Here is a 19,131-nt window from a genome sequence, read left to right as displayed (position 1 = left end):
AGATGATAGCAACAAATGCAAACAACAAATGACCCAGAAGCAAGTTACATAAGTTGAAACAGAAATATAAAACCCAACTAATCAAACACAGGAGAGAGCTGACTAACATAGCCAGATTGTGATATCAGAATTATTTCACCTTTTTCTTTGCCAGTGTGTTACTACAACACATGTATCCCTGTGCATGGCTCGTCCTGGATCAGAGTAAATGTGGGGATCACTTGTCTGTCGTGCCCAAAGCAGAAGGAAGCAAGAAAAGGGTTCTGGGGAAGATGCACAGTTCCATGTTGCATTCCCATTGCCTCAAAGGGCAGCTGGGGAAACAGGAGGCTGGCTGGAGCACATATATATATATATGCTTGGGCTATATACCTCTTCTGTGAAATCCTCTGGCCTCTTTCTCCCTGGGACTAATTGTTCTCTGCTCAGACTTGCTCTGACAATCTTTCTCCAACAAGACTGATTAGTGCTTTGTCTGAAGCAATACACAACACGAACTAAGACTCATTAACAAAGTTGCAATGTCATGCTATGTCAATTGCTATGCTAATCTGGTGGCAACATTAATTACTCCTTTTAATAAAGGAGATGTTGATTCTGATACTCTCATGCATTGTGAATCATTACAAAAAATAAAAAAATTCCTACTGCTTTTCTAGGAAGCAGAATAGTAATTTTATGTTTTTTAATTCCAAAAGCATGTTTTCATTTTTTGGAATAGTAATTAAAAAGTTTCACAGCAGTTTTAGTCAGGCTTGTATCTTGAATTATAAACCAGTCCTGTCAAAAATCACTCTCCAAAATACTACTCTTTATAAATTACCTGCTCAAAGAATTTTAATTTTAACTGCAATGTAAAGAGATTTAATCTTTACGAACTAGAATGGTTAGTCATTTTTCTTATCAAATTTTCCACAAAATTCATAAATCTGGACTAGCAATTTCTCAATCAGTGGAGTCAACAAAGGGACTAAACTCAAGCCTTGCATATGAAAGCCCAAGAGTTTATCTCCTTTAAATTCTAGCTTAGGGACTCAAAGATTTAGTTAAGTGGGAGAAGAGAATACTGCAACTGGGTACCTTGAGAGTGACTACAATAATCAGAAGCAAGTACTGAATATACAGTGATGAGAAAGATACCTGCTAATACACAAACTTTGCCACACATACCTTCCAGAATGAGTCCTCATTTGCTAGCATGTAAAAGAAGGGCAGAAAACAGATCAGTGGAAAATACATTGCTGCAGCAGTTGCTAGTTCTCAGCTGTGGGAGTAATTTTAATCAAGATGTGGCATAGGAGATCAGGACATTGCCAAAATTAATGCAGGCAGTAAAGAATGTAAAAGCAAGCAGTGAAATTAGCATTTGAGATTTAAAAATGTACATTGCAGGAACACCATGTCCAAAGGTCTGTTGCTAAAAGGTCATAGTATTTGAAATTTTCAGAAATTGAGAAAAATAGGGCTCCTCTCTACATGCCACTAGTCAAAAAGTCCTCCTGAAGGACCACAGCATGTTGGGTGTTGAAAAGGCTGGCCCTGAACCAGCAACGTGGAACATGAAATAGGTGCCTCCAACTAAACACAGATTAAACATTAAACACAGATTTAAATGTTGAGCTAATTCCTGGAAAAAACAGTCAGCTCCTGTAGGAGTGAGCCTGATGGTATCACCAAATCCTTCTCATCAAACTACCCAGAACACCAGTGACCTTTGGATGAGTCTGTACTGATTGTATTCACAACCTGGTATGAACAAGAACCAACAGAGCTCACTGGAAAGAGAGCCAAGCCTTCCACAAAAAAAAAAAAAAAAAAAAAAAAAGAAAAAATTGTGGAATTCAACACACTTTGGTCCAAAAATAAAAAGCCAGAAAAATTAAGAGCTTTATGGAAACTGCACAGTGTGTTGCAATTTCTGCTGCTGATTTCATAGAATCACAGAATATCCTAAGCTGGAAGGTTCCATCAGGATCATTGAGCCCAGCTCCTGGCCCTGCACAGACACCCTTCTGATGCTGGCAGTTTATGGGCTGCCCTAACGCTGAGCTTGCATCTTCATTTTTTATATTTAACAGCCTTTGCTAGATTTTTTTCTTCCATAAATTTCTCTACTTTTCCCAAAAATTCTAGTATACTCTGGTCCATAAATAATCACAGACTTAGAAAATGTGTAGATGTTACTTCATATCCAAAAATACACACACAAAGGTCCACACTGTATGATACAATGATTACTCAGGGGATATCAATGTTATTCAGATAAACAGAGGCTTGATAAATGATGAATCTTTTGTACAAATGATACATGTCAGGGGATGTGACCTCATTTCAGATAAGACATTTTCATTTAAATCAATCCTGATCAATTAACTTCTTGATCAAAATTTACAAGAATTGTCCTCTTCTGTGTTTCCAGAAATGACTGTTGTTCCCTGGACATCATAGGGATTTTTTTCTAGTTTGTTTGTTTGTCTTTTCAGCTCACTTTTGCTACAAAGTTTTAAACATCTTAAAACATGTCCACTTCCCTCTTCTAGTTGCTGAGAAATTAAACTGAAGACAATATTTTTAAAGGGGCACTTTATAAGAGAAGGGCAGCTTGCAAATAAAATGAGAAACGTGTAATGAAAGGAAGGTCAGAGATATCCAAACCTAACTTAAACCCACCAAGGGTTTAAACAAGTTACCAACTTGCTAACAATGCCATTCTGTCCTGATTTCTCACACGTGTTTATGTGGGAAAAACAAGTGCTATGATAAGACAAACAATATATGACAATTTTAATTTTGAACATAAAACTAAGACAGGAATAATATTCTTTCCAGTGGGGCTCACATGAGCCTGGCTTCCTGCTAAAAGGCATGTCATCATAGCTGCTCACTGCAATAACCTCTCCTGTCCTCTGAGACCAAATGCATTGGAGGTAAGTAAAGTAATGCATATGGTAAATAGGCCAAGTGTCTGTATCTGGCATGTGAAATTTGGAAGGCAGAGAGAAGCACTGCTGCCTTTCAGTCGGTGCTCCTATGGTGCAGGAAGCCAAGGCAGAGGCAGAAAGGTGAATCTCAAGCACTAAACATGGCACTTGACAGTGAGATCAAGCAAACACTGTCAAAACTTCATGTCTCAATTATAATTACCTCTGCAAATGCTCCTAACACTGAAGTAATATTTAACTTAGAAAAAGGTCTCTCTTCCCTTACCTCTAATGCATCTCAGTAGAGAAAAAGTTAGAAAGGCAAAACAAGGGCAAGGACAGAATCAAATTTCTTTACTGGCTTTGTCTCCTCTTCTGAAACAAAAGTTTCTCACCTTCTTCCTTAAAATAGTACATGGGTCTTGTCTGAAGAATTAAACTATACTCAACATTCTCTGTATTTCACCCCACATGTCCCAACTCTTTGTCTTCTCTTTGTCTTCTCTGTGTTGCACATGTTTTCCTGAAATGTGCTTCTTCCCATGAGCTAATCATCAGCATCTCCAAATGGCTCCTCTGAGTAGTTAATTCTCAAGTTGTTAATTCTCAATCTACTATTAAGTTTCAGATTTGAAGGTCTTATAAGTACAAGATTGGAAGGCATCTTGAAGGTCATCAGGTCTAGATTTATGACCCCACCTCTTGGAATCAGGAAAATTGGCTTTCAACCCTTGTTATTGAAGCAAAAGTTGTGGGACATTTCTGGTGCTTGAGAATGGAGAGCAGTTTCTTAAAGCTGGTGGAAATAGGCAAATGAAAAGCCTAAAATAGTAATTATTTTTTAAGATATACTTTTAAGTACTTGGGGTTGGTATTCTGACTCTGTCAGTGTTGTTTTGTGTTACTGCATTTCTATATTATTTTTTTTTCCTAATTAAGAACTGTAATTCCTATTCCCATATCTTTGCCTGAAAGCCCCTTAATTTCAATATTAAAATAATTCAGAGGGAGGGGTTTATATTCTCCATTTCAAGGGAGGCTCCTGCCTTCCTTAGCAGACACCTGTCTTTTCAAACCAAAACAGGGCCACAGATCAGATTTTCCACTGATTGCAGAGGTTTTGGATCCATCTGTACAAAATTGTGATTTTTAGCCTTATCCTTCCATTGTTTTTGCAGGAAAACAATCTATTTTCACTCCATATTAAAAAATACAGAGACATTACACAAAGTAATGCCCTGTGGTATCCTAGCAGTAACTCATATGAAATCCTCCTAATAAATTTTTAACACATCATTAGAAGAGTTGTATATTCATTTAAAAATATGCTTACCTCTCGTTGAAAGGAACAAGGGGTTATTCAAATAATTCGACGCGAGGCGCTTCCGCTAGAAGGGAAAAGAAACCAACCACCATGTCATTGCAGTGCTCTGGCTGTCTCTTACATTTCAAATTATCAGCCTCCACGGGCTTACCTCATACCAAACCAGCTCTCCAAAAGCTACTTAGAGACCACTGACACAGTCAGACAAACAGTTGCATGATTTACCTTTCTAACAAGCTTTTCGTATAGCAGTTTATTGTGCATTAGATTTTATTAAGAAGAGAGAAATACAAATTGTAAATGTTATTGATGGGGATGGAGGATATGCTGCACAGGCTGGTAAGAGCGAGACTACAGCAAAACTAACTCCAAGCCCAGCAAGGTCCATAAGGGAAAATTGTTGCTGTGAGATGACATTTTTATTTGTATGTATAGAAATGGTGATGGATTTCTATATTTCTGTTTTCTGCAGGAAAAACACTACTACCTTTATGACACCTGCCTACAGTTCAGAGGAACATACTGCATTTGCAAGCAACAAGTGAGCGCCTTAGCAAAATATTTCCCTTTCAGAAGTGAATGTACAGGACCTTGAGGAGCTGGCAGTGATTTCACTCTGCTGAGATCACCAAAGGTACAAACAGAGAGCACTGCAAACCTGTCTGAGATGCTAAACTCATCTACCACAGCCCATGGCCAGCCTTGTCTGACTGCACAAGCTACGCTCAATAGCAAGCCAGGCTTCATTAACAGTCTGGACAACCCCAAATTGTTCCTCTGAGCCACCCATTTCCATTTTCCTCCACTAGATGTTGTTAGATTCAGCCAGTAGGTTTTCCTACTGAATTATTTATTCTGTGATGAACAAACTATTCTCTTATAGACAGGTGCCTGCCAGTCTGTTAATGAACTTTGAATAGATGTTTCTTTCTTCAAAAAATAACCAGCCCAAAATGTAACCCTTTCCTATGAAAAAAAAAAAAAAAAAAAAAGGCTACTGAGGGTACGAAAATAAAATGGTATCACAATTTTTTTAAGAACAAAGCTTTGGAGAGAAAAAGCACACCATACAAGTGAAGACATAAGACCATGATCATATTTTTTGCAGTCAAAGTTCGTATCACCACTACAAATGCTGAGCTCCTTCCATTTTGACGTGTGTTGGCAAATAAAAGGTGTAATATATATGCAATTTCCATTTAAACAATCATAAATTAAAGACCATTCAGTAGACTAAATTAAACTGCACCAAAATGCCTGAAATGCCACTAATACCTCAACTCCCTGATTAGCAAATCAGTCTGAGCAGCTAATTGATTAGAGAAAAAACATCTGCCTCCATTTGACTTGAATGGCATTCCCCATGGTCAGTACTTAATGACAGCTCCTAATGAGGATGCAGCTGATCAGCCACAGGAGCCTTTCACAGAAATTTCTTTCTCCATGCCATCCTTCATTCAAGCATATGCTTTTGAGTACAGATATGATGAGAAATATGAACTAGGGGTGCAGTAGACCTGGGCTATCTTCTCTTCCACCTCTCCAAGGTAATAGAGTTTGTCACAAACACCAATCTGGCTACAGCCACAAAACTCTGCTGCAAGTATTTTAATAATCAGGACAAAAATGTCTAAAGAGCTACAGCTCTTTAGTGCTATCAAGGCTACTGTTCCTACTGTGTTAAATGCTGCACATGTGGACATCAGTATTTGCACTGAAAAAAAATAGTTCAGGAATTCTGAAGAACTCAAGTGCCCAGAGCTGCTCTGGAGTATAAAAATCTCCAGTGCTTTCAAAAAAAGAACAATCAAGCAATTCAGCAGTTTGGCTGCAGCAGTGTGTTTCTTCTTAGCCTCATCTGTTTGCTATCTGCCACCGAAGACAGAAATCTGAAATACTGGCATACCAGAAATCCTGTGTTACTTATGCCTAAATAAAGAACAATCACTTTCTTTAGTCTTAGAGAACTCAGAACACAGAGAAGCCTTGCTTAAATGGAGAGCTGGTTGCAATTGAGTTTCATTCCAGTAGAAAGTTCAGACAGTAAACCCAAACTGTGCTGAAATTTTAAATGTGAAATTTTAATTAGCTGAATAAATGCATATATGTTAGTTTAGAAACAAAGAAAAAAAATCCAGAAAAAGTTAAGCCTACTTATATGCTGCTTTTATACAAAGTTTGCAATCTAATATTATGCAAGACCAAATTCTGATCCTACTATAAATACAGCAGTGTAAGTCTAACAGACAACAGAGATTAACCAGGGCATTTTATTTTTAATAATGCATTATTGTATTTATTATGCCAATTTCTATACCCTCTGCAGACTACACCAATTCTTAAACCAACACACCCCTTTTATGAATGTCACACATTTTAAAAAATGAAAGATTATTATTATTATTTATAATTTGGCACATAAGAAAATAGAATTTATTATTTAGCACTTAAAAAAGAGAAATAGCAATGTACATTTGAACATAATGCAGCATTTTTGTTCTTTAGTTATGATCTAAGTGAACTGCCTTTGTAGATAAAAGAGCAATTAGGTCCCACATTAATTTAGTTCTCTCAGACTTTTTTAAAACTAAGATGAATTCTAGTTTGGAACAAGTGATGTTGTGTGGTGAAAACCTGTTGCTTAGACACTGAGATATTTTCTTTCTTTTCTACATCAGGATCTCTTTACAAGTAGCTGTGGTTCTGCATTCATATATGTTTTTGTAGTGAGAAACACTTAGACCTTATATTAATATGAACTAGAACTGTGATAAAAAAGTGAATAATAAAGTACCTCTGTTTCCAAGAGCCCACTGTAGGCTGGATTTGCTGTGCTTCTTCTCTTTCTTTCCTGACGCTTGCTCTGGATTTCTGTAACCAGGGAAAGGAACATGAATTGTGTATTTCTCATTCATCAGGGAAAAATGTAGATATGACTTGTTAGCAAGATGATCTTACCCTCAGCCCCTTGAGCTTTGTGTTCTGTTTCAGTTTCTAAGCTATAATTGGGTTACATCAGCATTGATATTTGCTGCAGTTCAAGGTTTGACATTAATAAGCTTTTCCTTGTGAGATTCACAGGCATTTCTTTTTTCTTCCTTCGAGGTAGACTTCTGCTGCCCTACAAGAATTTTATTATGATCTCTTCAGACACATTCAGCAAGCACCATCAGAGAGCCTCCACGTAGGCTAGAAAAAGCATAGTTGAAATGGCACAGCTGGATTCAGTTCTAACCAGGCTGTGATAATTTATCCCCCAGGATACACCTTCATAATCCTGAGCTTGCAAAATGTCATTTGGAGTCATATGTGGATATATGTGTCACTGCAAACACCAGCACAGAGACGGGCTCTTTGGGCTGCAGCCCATTTCTTCCTTCCACTAAACTTTCCAACTCCTTTCCACTGAATGCTGACACCTATTGAAGATGACACATGCTAAGGATTGTGTTTAGCAATCAGTAGCCAGCTCTGTAAACACAGAGAGATGGAGCAGATTACTTGGCCATGGAAACATGTCTTTTAGAGCCTATTATTTTGATTATAAACCCCAGACACACTTTAGCGAGGAGAGCCACAGCATCCATCCCATGACATGAAGTGTGTGCTCTATTCCAAAATATTTCCTATGTGAATATTGTAAGGTAAAGTTTGCACTTTGTGCTGAGGTACCAGAGGGTAGTCTAAATGCTCCCATGGTGGTGATACCTCTGTTCTTGCTCTATCTCAGAAGGAGAGGAACTGGCAGGAGCATGTTCTTCAGCCCAGAGGCCCTGGAGCCCACCCAACAGAAGCTCAGGACACCATCTGATTGTGCAGGAGGTCTGGTGTTTTCCTCAATATCTGAGCTGAAGAGGTCTATCTCAGAACACATTCAGCACCAAAAATGGCCTTCAGGGTACTGAGCAAGAACTCCCACCTGTAATCCAACAGTAAGCTACAGCTGAGCTTTCAGGATGTTTCTATACTTGGGAACTGGATCCCCAGCACTCAGTTCTGGTTCCCAGCACCCTTTCCAAGTGTTGATCATTCCCATACACCATTTTAAGCATTGTTACAGCACAGGGTGTCAGTATTTTTGATCATGTCTTGGACACAGTGTCCCTGGAGATAAGGCCAACACTTTATATGGGTTTTGTAGTGGCTTAACTTCCAAGATATGGATTTAAAACTTTCCCTTCATGAAAGAGTACTGGCTAAGCTGCTGTGCTTGGAGTGATGGATACATCAGAAGGAAACTAGACAGACAAGAAAAATAGGAGAGTAACTACTAGCTGGGTTTTCCTATAGCACAGGGACATGTCACCTCTCATGTTCAGAAGATGTCTTCTCCTAGGACACTTCAAATAACACAGTCACATGCTGCCATGTGGCTCAAGGGGCTGCACAGAATCTCACCACCAAGAAATGTGTGATCTGAAGCTGCACTGAGATGTGAGCTAAGTGCCTCAGCTGTAACCACTGCAACATCACATTAACATAATTCACAGCAGATACTTGGAATGCAGCTTTGGAAGAGGCATTGCTACGGTACAGAGATAAGAGCTGCCTGGGATGAAGAGTAATAGTAGAGGGAAAGATGGAAATGAAGAGAGAGAGAGAGAGAGAAATGAATGGAAACATCTCCAGATGTACAATACCCTGTGCAGCCAACAGGGAGGGAGAACACTTTCTTTATGGAAACAAAAATACCATTAATCTATGTACATGAAGAGCAGTTCTGTCAATAATTACACCTAGACAGAGCAAAAGCACACACTGGTGTGCTATCTTTTGTTACTTGTTACTTCTGCTAAAAAAGTATTGCGTACTTTTCAGAACAGGATGCAATAAAGTTAAATTAAATTTGTTTTGATTGATGAAATCATAAATATTTCAGTAATCTAGGTCAACCAGGATATGCTTTCTTATAATGACCTGAACTAAAGGTCCTTCTTTTAAAGTTTTACTTTCTACCACTTTTTTTTTTACAAAATTGTAATACTAAAAGGTGTTTGTAATAGCCTAAAGAAAGAAATTCAGTATATTACAACAATGCACTGCATCACAGAATTCAGCTATCTTATTCCTTAGCTTATCAATTAAAAAAAAAAACAAAAAACAACAGAAACCAAACAGGAAAAATTAAACTGTAATACATTTGACAAAGATGAATGAATTTAAAGACAGCTTTATGTTGGAGGCCAAACTCCACTGAGCTGCTGCCTTCACAAATAAACACTCTGCATGGTCATCCTGTGAAGCCTGTGATGGCAATTTATCTTCAGGGAAAGCTGTACCTTGCAGACTGTCAGTGTGTGGAAGCATCTGTGTTCATTTACTGGTAAAGATGTCTCACACTCAGGCCCTGCAGAACAGAGCTCTTTTCCCAGGCAGGGAATGCTTGGGTGAAGGTCAGATGAAAAGGCTTCTAGGCAGACAGAGAAATACACATAGAAGTGGATCACAGCCCTTCACCAGAAAATGAATGAATAAAATTATGAAAAGCTGCAACACTATGAATTAGAGATACTGAATGAATAAGCTTTTAATGATCTAATCTTGATAGAGTTAAACTCCAAAAATGTGAAATTGAGAAATAATTAGAGGTTTTAAAATAAACTGAACTTTATAATGACCACTGCTTCCTGATAAATAGCAATAACTGAGAACTGTAAACATGACACGGTAAAATAATAACCTTTAGCATGTGAAAGCTATAAGGAAATCTTTGACAGCTGTAATCACCAATTCTGATGAAGAAATACCCTTTCCATAGTAAATAGCTCTTGGTTGAAACCATTTATTTACTGCTAGTAGAAATATAAAAAGTGAATTTGTCTTCAACAATTGATTCTACATGGTGAGTGTTGTAGCAGTTTGGTTCAAAATTACCATCTCCACACTTGGTGTAGAACAGAGAAGAGCACTGCTTGGCACTTTGAACATAAGCAATAAATCCACACAAACAATTTATTAGTTCCAATGAAATCAGAGCATATAGAATTATTCAAAATTAAGTCCTCTCTGTTGTAAGCATAATTTGTACTTCCACGTAACTTCAAATGTTGTCCTGTTTTCCTTAGACAAAGAAAACAAGAACCAATCATCATTTGCACTTTTGGATTATAAATCTTCTCCCCAAATTGTTGTAGCTTTTTGATTTCTATTTCAATCCAAGACCATTAAGGGATTAAAAATTATGAAGGCTTAAAATTTCTTTAAACTGCTTTCCAATTCTCAGTCACTGGGATATTAAATTATTTTTAAAAATGCAGATTTAAAGAGGAAAATCACTGAAAAATGGAAACAAGACCCACAGGAAACCTGCTGTATATACTGAAGAGACATTACAATTCAGATGTATTTTATCACTAATTCACAACTTGTCTTAAAACCAAAGAACTGAAAATCTCAGTAAAAAGAAATCAAGCTAAAAATGGTAGATACCTTGAGATAGTTAGGTAGCTAAGCATGCTCCTAAGTCTAAAGCACATAAAACTTAAACTCAGTGCACTGGAAATTCCTAAGTATTTTGTTTACCATGGTCCATGGGATGGGTGATAAATATCAATTGCCATTAAACACTTTTCGTGATCAAGAATCACTGTCAGCTGACACGGATACCAGTTTTCTCTCCTTTTACTGGTAGAATCACACCAGCTTGTTGTAGCTGAGCTTGTAACTAAAACCATCAGGGTGCAGATCTTTTCTTCCAATAACTGCATCATCTGTGTCCGTGAGAACTATTCTGCCTCCCCAGCTTGTCTCACACCACTGGCAAATTTGCTAAACCCCTCTCATCTATAATTTCAGAACAACTAAGCTGAGGCAAAGAAAGATACAAATCTGCTGACTTTTGCAAGCTAATTTTGGAAGGTTGGAGAAGGAAACTAAAAAGGATGTGATGCTGATTTTAGTTTATGTGCAACATTTGTTTGAAGTCCTATTCAGGAGCCTGAGAAGACACGCTAGATGCTCTCATGCAAACACAGGATTCCACAGGAAGTTTGTTAAGTTTTTGGCTAAGTGGGGAAACTGGAGGGAAGGAATTCTTTGTGAGAAGTAGTCTTAAGTAAAATCTTATGAAACAAATGCCAGATTTTCACCACTATTTTACATACCATTCTAAAGAATGAACTCTAAAGGTGACAGACAGCCAACTCAAAAACTGGAAGTCCGTCTCACATGGGAGAGAGCAGAGGACCACGATGAGTGAGTGAGTCCAAATACCAGCCTGTGCCAAGCCGGTGGCTGGCTGCAGGGCCAGTCCTCCTGCCCCTTGAGCATTGCCACGGAGTGGGAGGCACAGCTAAGTGAGGTCACCCACTATTGTGGGACTGAAAGGCACAACTGTGCAAAGGTAACTTTTCGTCTGATTTTTTCACTTTAATTTCTTTGGTTTTCTGCCCTTCTGAGAATGAGAGAAGGAAAAACGGAGAGGGAATCTTGTTGATGTGCATAAATATCTACAGGCAGGGATCAGAGCATGGACTGGGCTGTGCTCCATAGTGCCCAGCAGCAGGACAAGAGGCAATGTGCAGAAACTGATGCCCGGCAAGTTCATCCTTAACGTGAGGAAGAACTTCTTTTCCAGAAGGCTAACAGAACTCTGAACATATTGCACAGAGAGGCTGTGGAATCTCATTCTCTGGAGAGATTCAAAAGCCATCTGAACACAATCCTCAGTAATGTGCTCTGGCAGAGAAACCAACAGAAAAGATTTCACTCAAAAACTGAACTGTAAATCAACATATGCCACCTTACCTTCCAAATGTTCTGTTGTAACCAGTCCTAGTGCTACCATGAAGGCAATTTTCTACGGAAAAAAATAAATGTGTTAGATTTTCTACTATAATGATCATGGTAAGAAAATAAATAAAATTAGCATTGACAGAATAAATCCAGTAAAAGCCTTTTAGAAATGTATCTTATTTGAATGCATAGTAATGTAAAGAACTTTAACTGAAGATTTGCCTGGTTTAACTTTGCGATATGCCTGGTTCTCCTTGTATGACTATATAAACTCAAGCAGGCCAAAGGTGTCTGAAGGCAATGTTAAATGAGTACTGATCTTACACAGCACAGGACCAATATTCAGTCAATTCAATCAGTTCAATTTCACATTGCTAGCTGGATTGCTACTCAATTCTTTAGTGAAGTAATTTTGTATTATTTTTTACAACCTGGACATGACACACTGCTTTTATTGGATATGAGCAAGCTGTATGAAGTGAAACAGGTATAAATTGTACAACACTAAACAAGACATCAGAAGCATACTGAAAGTCCCCTCCCATTAAAAAACAAATCAAATCAAAACAAAAACCAACCAACCAAAAAAACTCCCAGAAATTTCTCGTCCCAAGTTTTAAAAATAACATGATGTGTATGGATTGTGAAGACATGTACTGATCCAATATTTTTCCTCCGTGGGGAGTGAACAAACATCTCCCAATGACACTGGTGAACTCATTTTTCAGCTCGGAATCTGATCTAAAATATTACTCACAACTCTTCTAACCAAATATGCACAAAACATAGCTTCATACCAAAAACTCTTCAGAACATGCTGATGCAGTGATAGGACACATATTAGAAAAGATTCTAAATTTTCTGTCAGTGATTTCTCACTGGAAATTTTTTCCTTGCCGAAAGGATTTGCTGAAATTTTTATTGCATGTTTCTGATGAAAACTGAAATGACACTGTGTTGTTCCAAGCATAAACTGAACTGAACTCCTTGGTTTTCAGTCACATTTGTGGTACTTTTGGGGCTTTGGGGGCCTCCTCTTTCTGCTGTGCTGAATGATCTTGTTGGATTTTCATGAGGATCAATTCCACAGGAGAGACAATCTGACTATGAAACTCAAGCTCTTGGGAAATCCAAGCAAGCAAAACCCACAATCCAAGCCTGAGGAAGTGTACAAAGGCCACAGGAAGATGCAATTATCACACCTCAAATAAAATGTTTAGGTTTAGGTCCAACTAAAACACAATGTTTAAGCAGTAGAAGGTCAAAACATTGTTTCATTCAAATAGTGTCAGGAGAACAAGTTTCAACACTTCCAAGTAAAAATTAGTCTGTAATAAAAGTAACAGTGGCAGGATATTCTCAGCACTGTGAGCAAAAGTAGTAACAATATTTAGGGATAGAACCAGGAAGCTGGAATAGTTAATGCGTGTTTTCTCAATGGAGTGCGGAATTCTTGCATTACCCCAACGTTAAACCCTAGGGAAAGCACATGTTTTCTGATGCCTCAACTGGAATTTGTGTACTGGAATGTTTGCTAAACAATGTCCTCTCTTCCTGCTGAAATTGTTTGAATGTGTATCTAACTAAATGCAACATACTTGCTTAAAATATGAAGAACCATCACAAGTAGACTTGATAATTGATAATGTTTAATCTCATGATTAAACACAGGAAGTGTTAGCTTTTATGGGGACTTGAAAGACAGTTCCTTTTAAAAAATCCCAGTACAATCTGTATTCTTTTGAACAAGCATATTATATTAACAGCCTACTTGTTTTTGTGGGTTTTGCTATTTCACACCCCTGCAGCTCATTGGATTCAACTCAAAATCTGACTTCCACTGCAAAACTTTCATTTCAAATATCTCAGGGTCTATTGTTTGTCCTCTGTACAGGAAGTTGCAAAACCAAGACTTTTTTCCTCCAGATTTTCAATCCAGGCTTAATTCTAGCATTTAGCTCACAATTGCCATATGTCTCTTGTGCTTAGGAAGAATTAGAACACCAGTAACTAAATAACCAGTATTTAGGGCAGTAATTTTTCTTTTAGATGACAACATTTTAGAATTAAAATATTGCCAGATAGTTTGCTAATAGGAATTTTTAAATGATCAAAACTGTTTTGGCAGAATTCTGTTTCTCTCTCTGTGTTGAACTCAGGTCTCTTCAAGAAAAAAGAAAATATTAACCCTCCACCCACCCCAAACAAAAAACAATGTCCAGGGTATTTTCTCTCTGGAGGAGCAGCTCCTTTTTGTAATTTGTCTATTATTTACAGAAGTGGGAGAAGGCCCATCACTGGATCCATCATCATTGTTCTCCATCCCCAGGTGTGCCCCACTGATGGAAAGGAGTGGGTGGCCTCCTCCTCCTCCTCAGTCCATGATCAGCTTCAGGGCTGAGCAGCAGAATGACCAAGGCAGGAGCTAAGGACAATAATTATCCTTGCTCTTCTCTTTTGTTCAGGAACACCCAGTAACTGCATGTGGGATTCCTGGCTACTGTAACTCTGACTATTTCTGGTTAGCTCCTTTCAAATTGTCAGTGGGATTTGTTAAATCCCAGTCTCTCCCAAGTTCTGTATGGAGCCATATTGGAGCTCCTGCCTCAGTTTTCAGCTTTGAAGATAAATAAAAGTGAGAAGTGCCTTGAGTGCCTATTTTCTTTTTAAAAATACCATGCTATTTTTGCTTTAAATTTAATAATCTGCTTATAAGCCATGAGTGCTTTTAGAAATGCACAGTATGTCTTTTCATGAAGCAAAACAAAGATATTCATAAAAGCATTTCATTTTGTAATTATATGTTCTATTTATGTCATTACATGTATTTATACTAATTATGATGTTAGTTCTAATTACGCTAATTGCATAAATACATGATAATCAATTAAAGTTTACTTTCAAAGAACAAAAGAAATTAACCCTAGACCTATTTATGGCTGTGCAACAAATCTATGAAAAGAACTGTCATAGTTAGGGGCATAGTGTCAGCACCCTACCCAGAAAATTTAGATTTTTGAGACCTCCAGTAAACAGGAACAGTGTCTGTGGTTAGAAAAAGGTCGTTGAGATATTCTAGTTAGCAGTGTCATGAAAATCTGACATTTTTGAATCCCATAACAAAAGTGTCCCCAGTCCAAATGCCTCCTCCTGCATCTCTCTGAAGGCTTTTATGAATTATTTTTCCATGGGGATAAGTTACAGGCAAAGAAAAATTGATGGTTTTTCCTAGCATTCAGTTTCTGAGCAGGGCCTCCTGGTCTTTCTGCCCATAAGGTGCTACAAAATAAAGAAGTTTTTGGAAATACCTGCCTAAACAAAATAGGACTCTACAGTCCCATCATTTCATGGTAATGCAAATTCATATAAAGGTCAGATTTTAAACGTGGGAGTTTTCCCAAGCATAGTTTTGCGGAGCTTCTACATAGAGCTGTGATATTTTGGGCTAAAATATTTATCCTTAATACTTTTTTAACCATTTGAACCTCTTAAAATGGTGAAAAATTTGACCACATGCATGCCTCAAGTAACACAGTTTATATTGCAATAATCCTCCTAAACCTACAGCTCCAAGGATGCTTTTGTGCTACACATTTATTAGACCAGTGAGGTTTAAGATTTCACAGGAGCTGAGCATTTCCACAAAAGAAGTAGAGTCAGTCTGTATAACTTCTCAAACTGCCCTAAAATTACACCTAAGATAATGTGAACATAGCCAGTCGAAACCCAAAATGTCTGTTAGAGAGATCCCATTTCTACAAAGAACTGCAGTTCATAGTTCTAGTTTAAATCAAAATTATAATTCCCAAAAGAGATTTAGTCTCATTACCTGCTTTCTATTTTCTTAATAAATTTAAAGGATTTTAATGTATTTCAGACTAGAATCTGTGTCCATATGGGAAGACATGTACACAGCAAATGCAGGAAACTATTAATACAATCTAAAAATCACAAGATTCATTACAAAGAAGATGTTAAAAGCTCAGCTTACTAAAGAAATGTTAATTCCACCTCATAGGCAGCCTCTAAATCTGATGCTATATGTTTGGTAACATGAAATATCTTAATCTTGTATACACTTTTCACAAGAAATTCAGCTACAGCCATGGGGTGCCTAGATTATTATGAGACCTTTAGGTACTATGAGACCTCCAAGTCTTACATTTTGTGACAGCGGAAGGTTTGAATGGTGCAAACCAAATTTGTCAGGGCACTCTCTGACAGAGAAATTACCCTGATTGCAGAGATTGAGAGATGAACAGCTGGCAGACCCATAAGCACAAATAAAGTAATCGCATATTTACAGGGAAGAATGTTTAGATTTGGCCCCATAACTTAACCATATTGTAGCTCATTTATTAAAAATTAAAAAAAAAAAAAAATCACCTCTGGATTTTCCTCCTTTTTCTTTTTGGTAGCAGGCAGTCCCTGAGCTGACTCTTCAGGAGATTTCTTTGTCTCCAGTTTACTTTCTGTCTGGGTTTGGACTTGAGGTTGAATAATGATAACCTAAAAAGCAATGTACAAATAAGAGAATTCACTATATGAAACTGGATTTTTCTGCCTGAAACCTCTGAGTCCTCTTTGAAGGGTTACTTGATACCCTACATATAAGAAATGTAAGTCACAAGTCAAAAACAGAAAACAACAGGATACCTAGGTTAAGGTCCTAAATCCATCCTTAAATTTCTAAAAATTAATTCTTATTGGTGCATTATAAACCTGCTACAGCCTAAGTCATTTGATCAGTGCCTCTGAAAATTAGGGCACTTTCTATTTAGAGGACTTGTGAAGGTGGCTGAGAAACCACGCTTTAGCACTTGTGTTAGTGATTTTAAGGTCTCTCCTTTGATTTTATTTTGTGTACAAGTAGAAGAGATGGGATTACTAAACTTCGAGCCCAGTTTGATCTCAGTTGTAGCAGTGTTTTTTCAGAGTAAGTACATGAGGATGGGAAAGAAGGAACTCCTCACACAACTGAGATCGGACTTCAGACCTTAACCTTTACATGTTATAAGCAGTAGATGTCCAGTTTTCTGTAAACTAAATAAAGTACATGTTTTTTAAATTAAATTTAGGTCTTGTTTAGAACCGATAGGATTACGACACAGACCTCCTTCACACATTTATCGTAGTATATCCAGCTGCTTATATTTGAATTATCACATGAAGAGTTACATGATGTAGGTCACATTATCTAGAAGCTATTAAATTAAAAGGAATTAATTTCTGCCCAAAGAACTACACATATGACTTAATACCTATAGTCAAAAGGACTGTGGAAGCTTCAAAAGGACTTCCCAAGGACTACTGCCTTCTAGATAAAGATTATTAGACTTGAACACTAGGCCTTTTCCATCTACTTCATTGCTCATTTTCAGTCAATGTCATTTAAGTGTTAGATACATTAACTCAGTCACTCTAGAAGATTCAAGAGCATTAAAAGGGTTAGTTTTCTGAGCCAGCAGCCATTTTAAGTAAAAGAAAAATAATTTATGTCAAAGAAACGGGGAAGAGATGTCTGCTTTTATTTACCTTAAAAGCCATCCTACAATCCTATATATTTTTTTAGTGCTGTATGAGAACTTGTGCTGCCAATAAGACCAAAAGTAGGAGGATCCCAGTAGGAAACTACTGTGAATTACAGTAATTCATTAAAAAAATAATTAAACCACAGTAAATTACAGTGAATACAGAAGCTTGGTACATTAGCAGCCTGTATGGAATCTGTCTATGGTATAGGAGTGGTGAAGTTCTTGCATTCCAATGCTGAAAAGTAGTACAAAGATGAAAGCAGTAATTCATAGCTTGAATTTTTTTTCTTTTTACTGATTCATCTCCTGGTCAGTTCTGAAACCCTGGGATCTCATTTCGTTTGGTCTTCCCCTGAAAGGGCAGAAGGGAATCTCTGATTATTGTATGTACTCCCTGGGGTCAGTCAATAAACTGAGTATCACTGTATCATTGAAGAGTGGGTCCATAGGAAATCTGAGCCTGTAATAAAATCAGGGATTTTATTGGTGAGGATTGGCTTAAGGAAAGAGAAGTTCATATGGGCCTGTTAGTATCTGCCTACATAATGATGTGTTTTTTTTCCCAGTAAAAAACAGGCTTGTACACAGACAAAAGTCTGCTAGCTCCTATGCGTCCGTGTAAGAATTTTGCCATTGCTGTCTGATTGTTTTGTTTGAGAAGAGATCACTGACTGGCTGTGCGCTCCCAGGGCAATATCCTGCTGTACCTGCAGCACGGCTCCTGCCTTTGCTGCCGAGGCACTCACCTTGCTGTCGGTGCTGATGAGCAGCGGCTGCACTTTGATGCTGTCGCTGCCCCCCGAGCCGGCGGCGCTGGAGCTGAGGGGGGCTGCATTGCTGGGGGAGGTGGAAATGATGGCATAGGCCACGCCGGCACCGCTCAGAGGGGACGAGAGAGCCGCGGGCTCGGCGGCGCTTTGGGGCTGGCTGGCGTGAGTCGGCACATGGCAGACGGTGTTGTTGGCGGTCGGGAGGGCAGGGCTGGGGTTCTTGATGCTCACTATGGTTGCCTTCTGGAAGGTGGGAGGCTGCTTGGAAGGTTGGTCTCGGCACGGGGAGATTGGGAGGCTGTCTGGAATCAGGGTCTTTGGCCTAACCTACAAACAAGAGAGGTGTTATTAGGCATGTGAACAAACTCTACACACACGAGTTCTCCCAGTAGAAGCTCTAAGTGCATTCATCATGGACCAGGAGCATCTAGAAAAACAGAATGTAGCAACTGCAAGTTTCTGTCTGTCTGTGTGTCACGCTGTGTTCAACTTACAACTTCAGGGTGACACTGGAAAGCCTCAGAGACCTGCTGTGAAATGATGCAAAACTACACAGAACTCCAGTGAACCACAGTCAAAATACACTGACTGTAACTGAAGGGTTCTTTGCTCGCTTTTTTAATGCAATCACTTCTTGTAACAATTATCTGACTGGCTTAGTTAAGATACCAGACAAATACCTTGGTCAAGTAGTTTTAGGGAGTACTCTGTAATTAGCTTCATATCCATGATTAGTTAATGGTCTTATTTTCAAAAGTAGTGCACAAAGCATTGGTGTGGCAAGCATATTTCTCTCCCTCTCAGGATTTTTCATAGAGGTGCACAGAGAGAAATGAAAGAGAAAACAA

General features: G+C 38.2%; 1 protein-coding gene across 5 annotated transcripts in view; it reads right to left on the bottom strand.

Annotated features, from left to right (window-relative positions):
• The window catches only part of PHF21B (PHD finger protein 21B), a 122,227-nt gene that overhangs the window by 6,786 nt on the left and 96,310 nt on the right, over nucleotides 1-19,131 (bottom strand). For 4 of the 5 annotated variants that reach the window (XM_030263378.4, XM_030263379.4, XM_012569277.5 and 1 more), the window contains 6 exons: nucleotides 18,260-18,610; nucleotides 16,366-16,488; nucleotides 11,992-12,043; nucleotides 7,040-7,116; nucleotides 4,255-4,309; nucleotides 1,171-1,193 (listed from right to left, as the gene is read on the bottom strand). In XM_030263378.4, the coding sequence (XP_030119238.1) occupies nucleotides 1,171-1,193; nucleotides 4,255-4,309; nucleotides 7,040-7,116; nucleotides 11,992-12,043; nucleotides 16,366-16,488; nucleotides 18,260-18,610 (681 nt within the window). The remainder of the gene's footprint in view (nucleotides 1-1,170; nucleotides 1,194-4,254; nucleotides 4,310-7,039; nucleotides 7,117-11,991; nucleotides 12,044-16,365; nucleotides 16,489-18,259; nucleotides 18,611-19,131) is intronic. The other variant, XM_030263380.4, reaches the window with a different exon arrangement.

This window comes from Taeniopygia guttata, chromosome 1A, assembly GCF_048771995.1.
Source record: "Taeniopygia guttata chromosome 1A, bTaeGut7.mat, whole genome shotgun sequence".
Lineage (NCBI taxonomy): Eukaryota > Metazoa > Chordata > Aves > Passeriformes > Estrildidae > Taeniopygia > Taeniopygia guttata.
The sequence above is the reverse complement of the archived record's forward strand: the minus strand, read 5'-3'. Positions and strand labels throughout refer to the sequence as shown.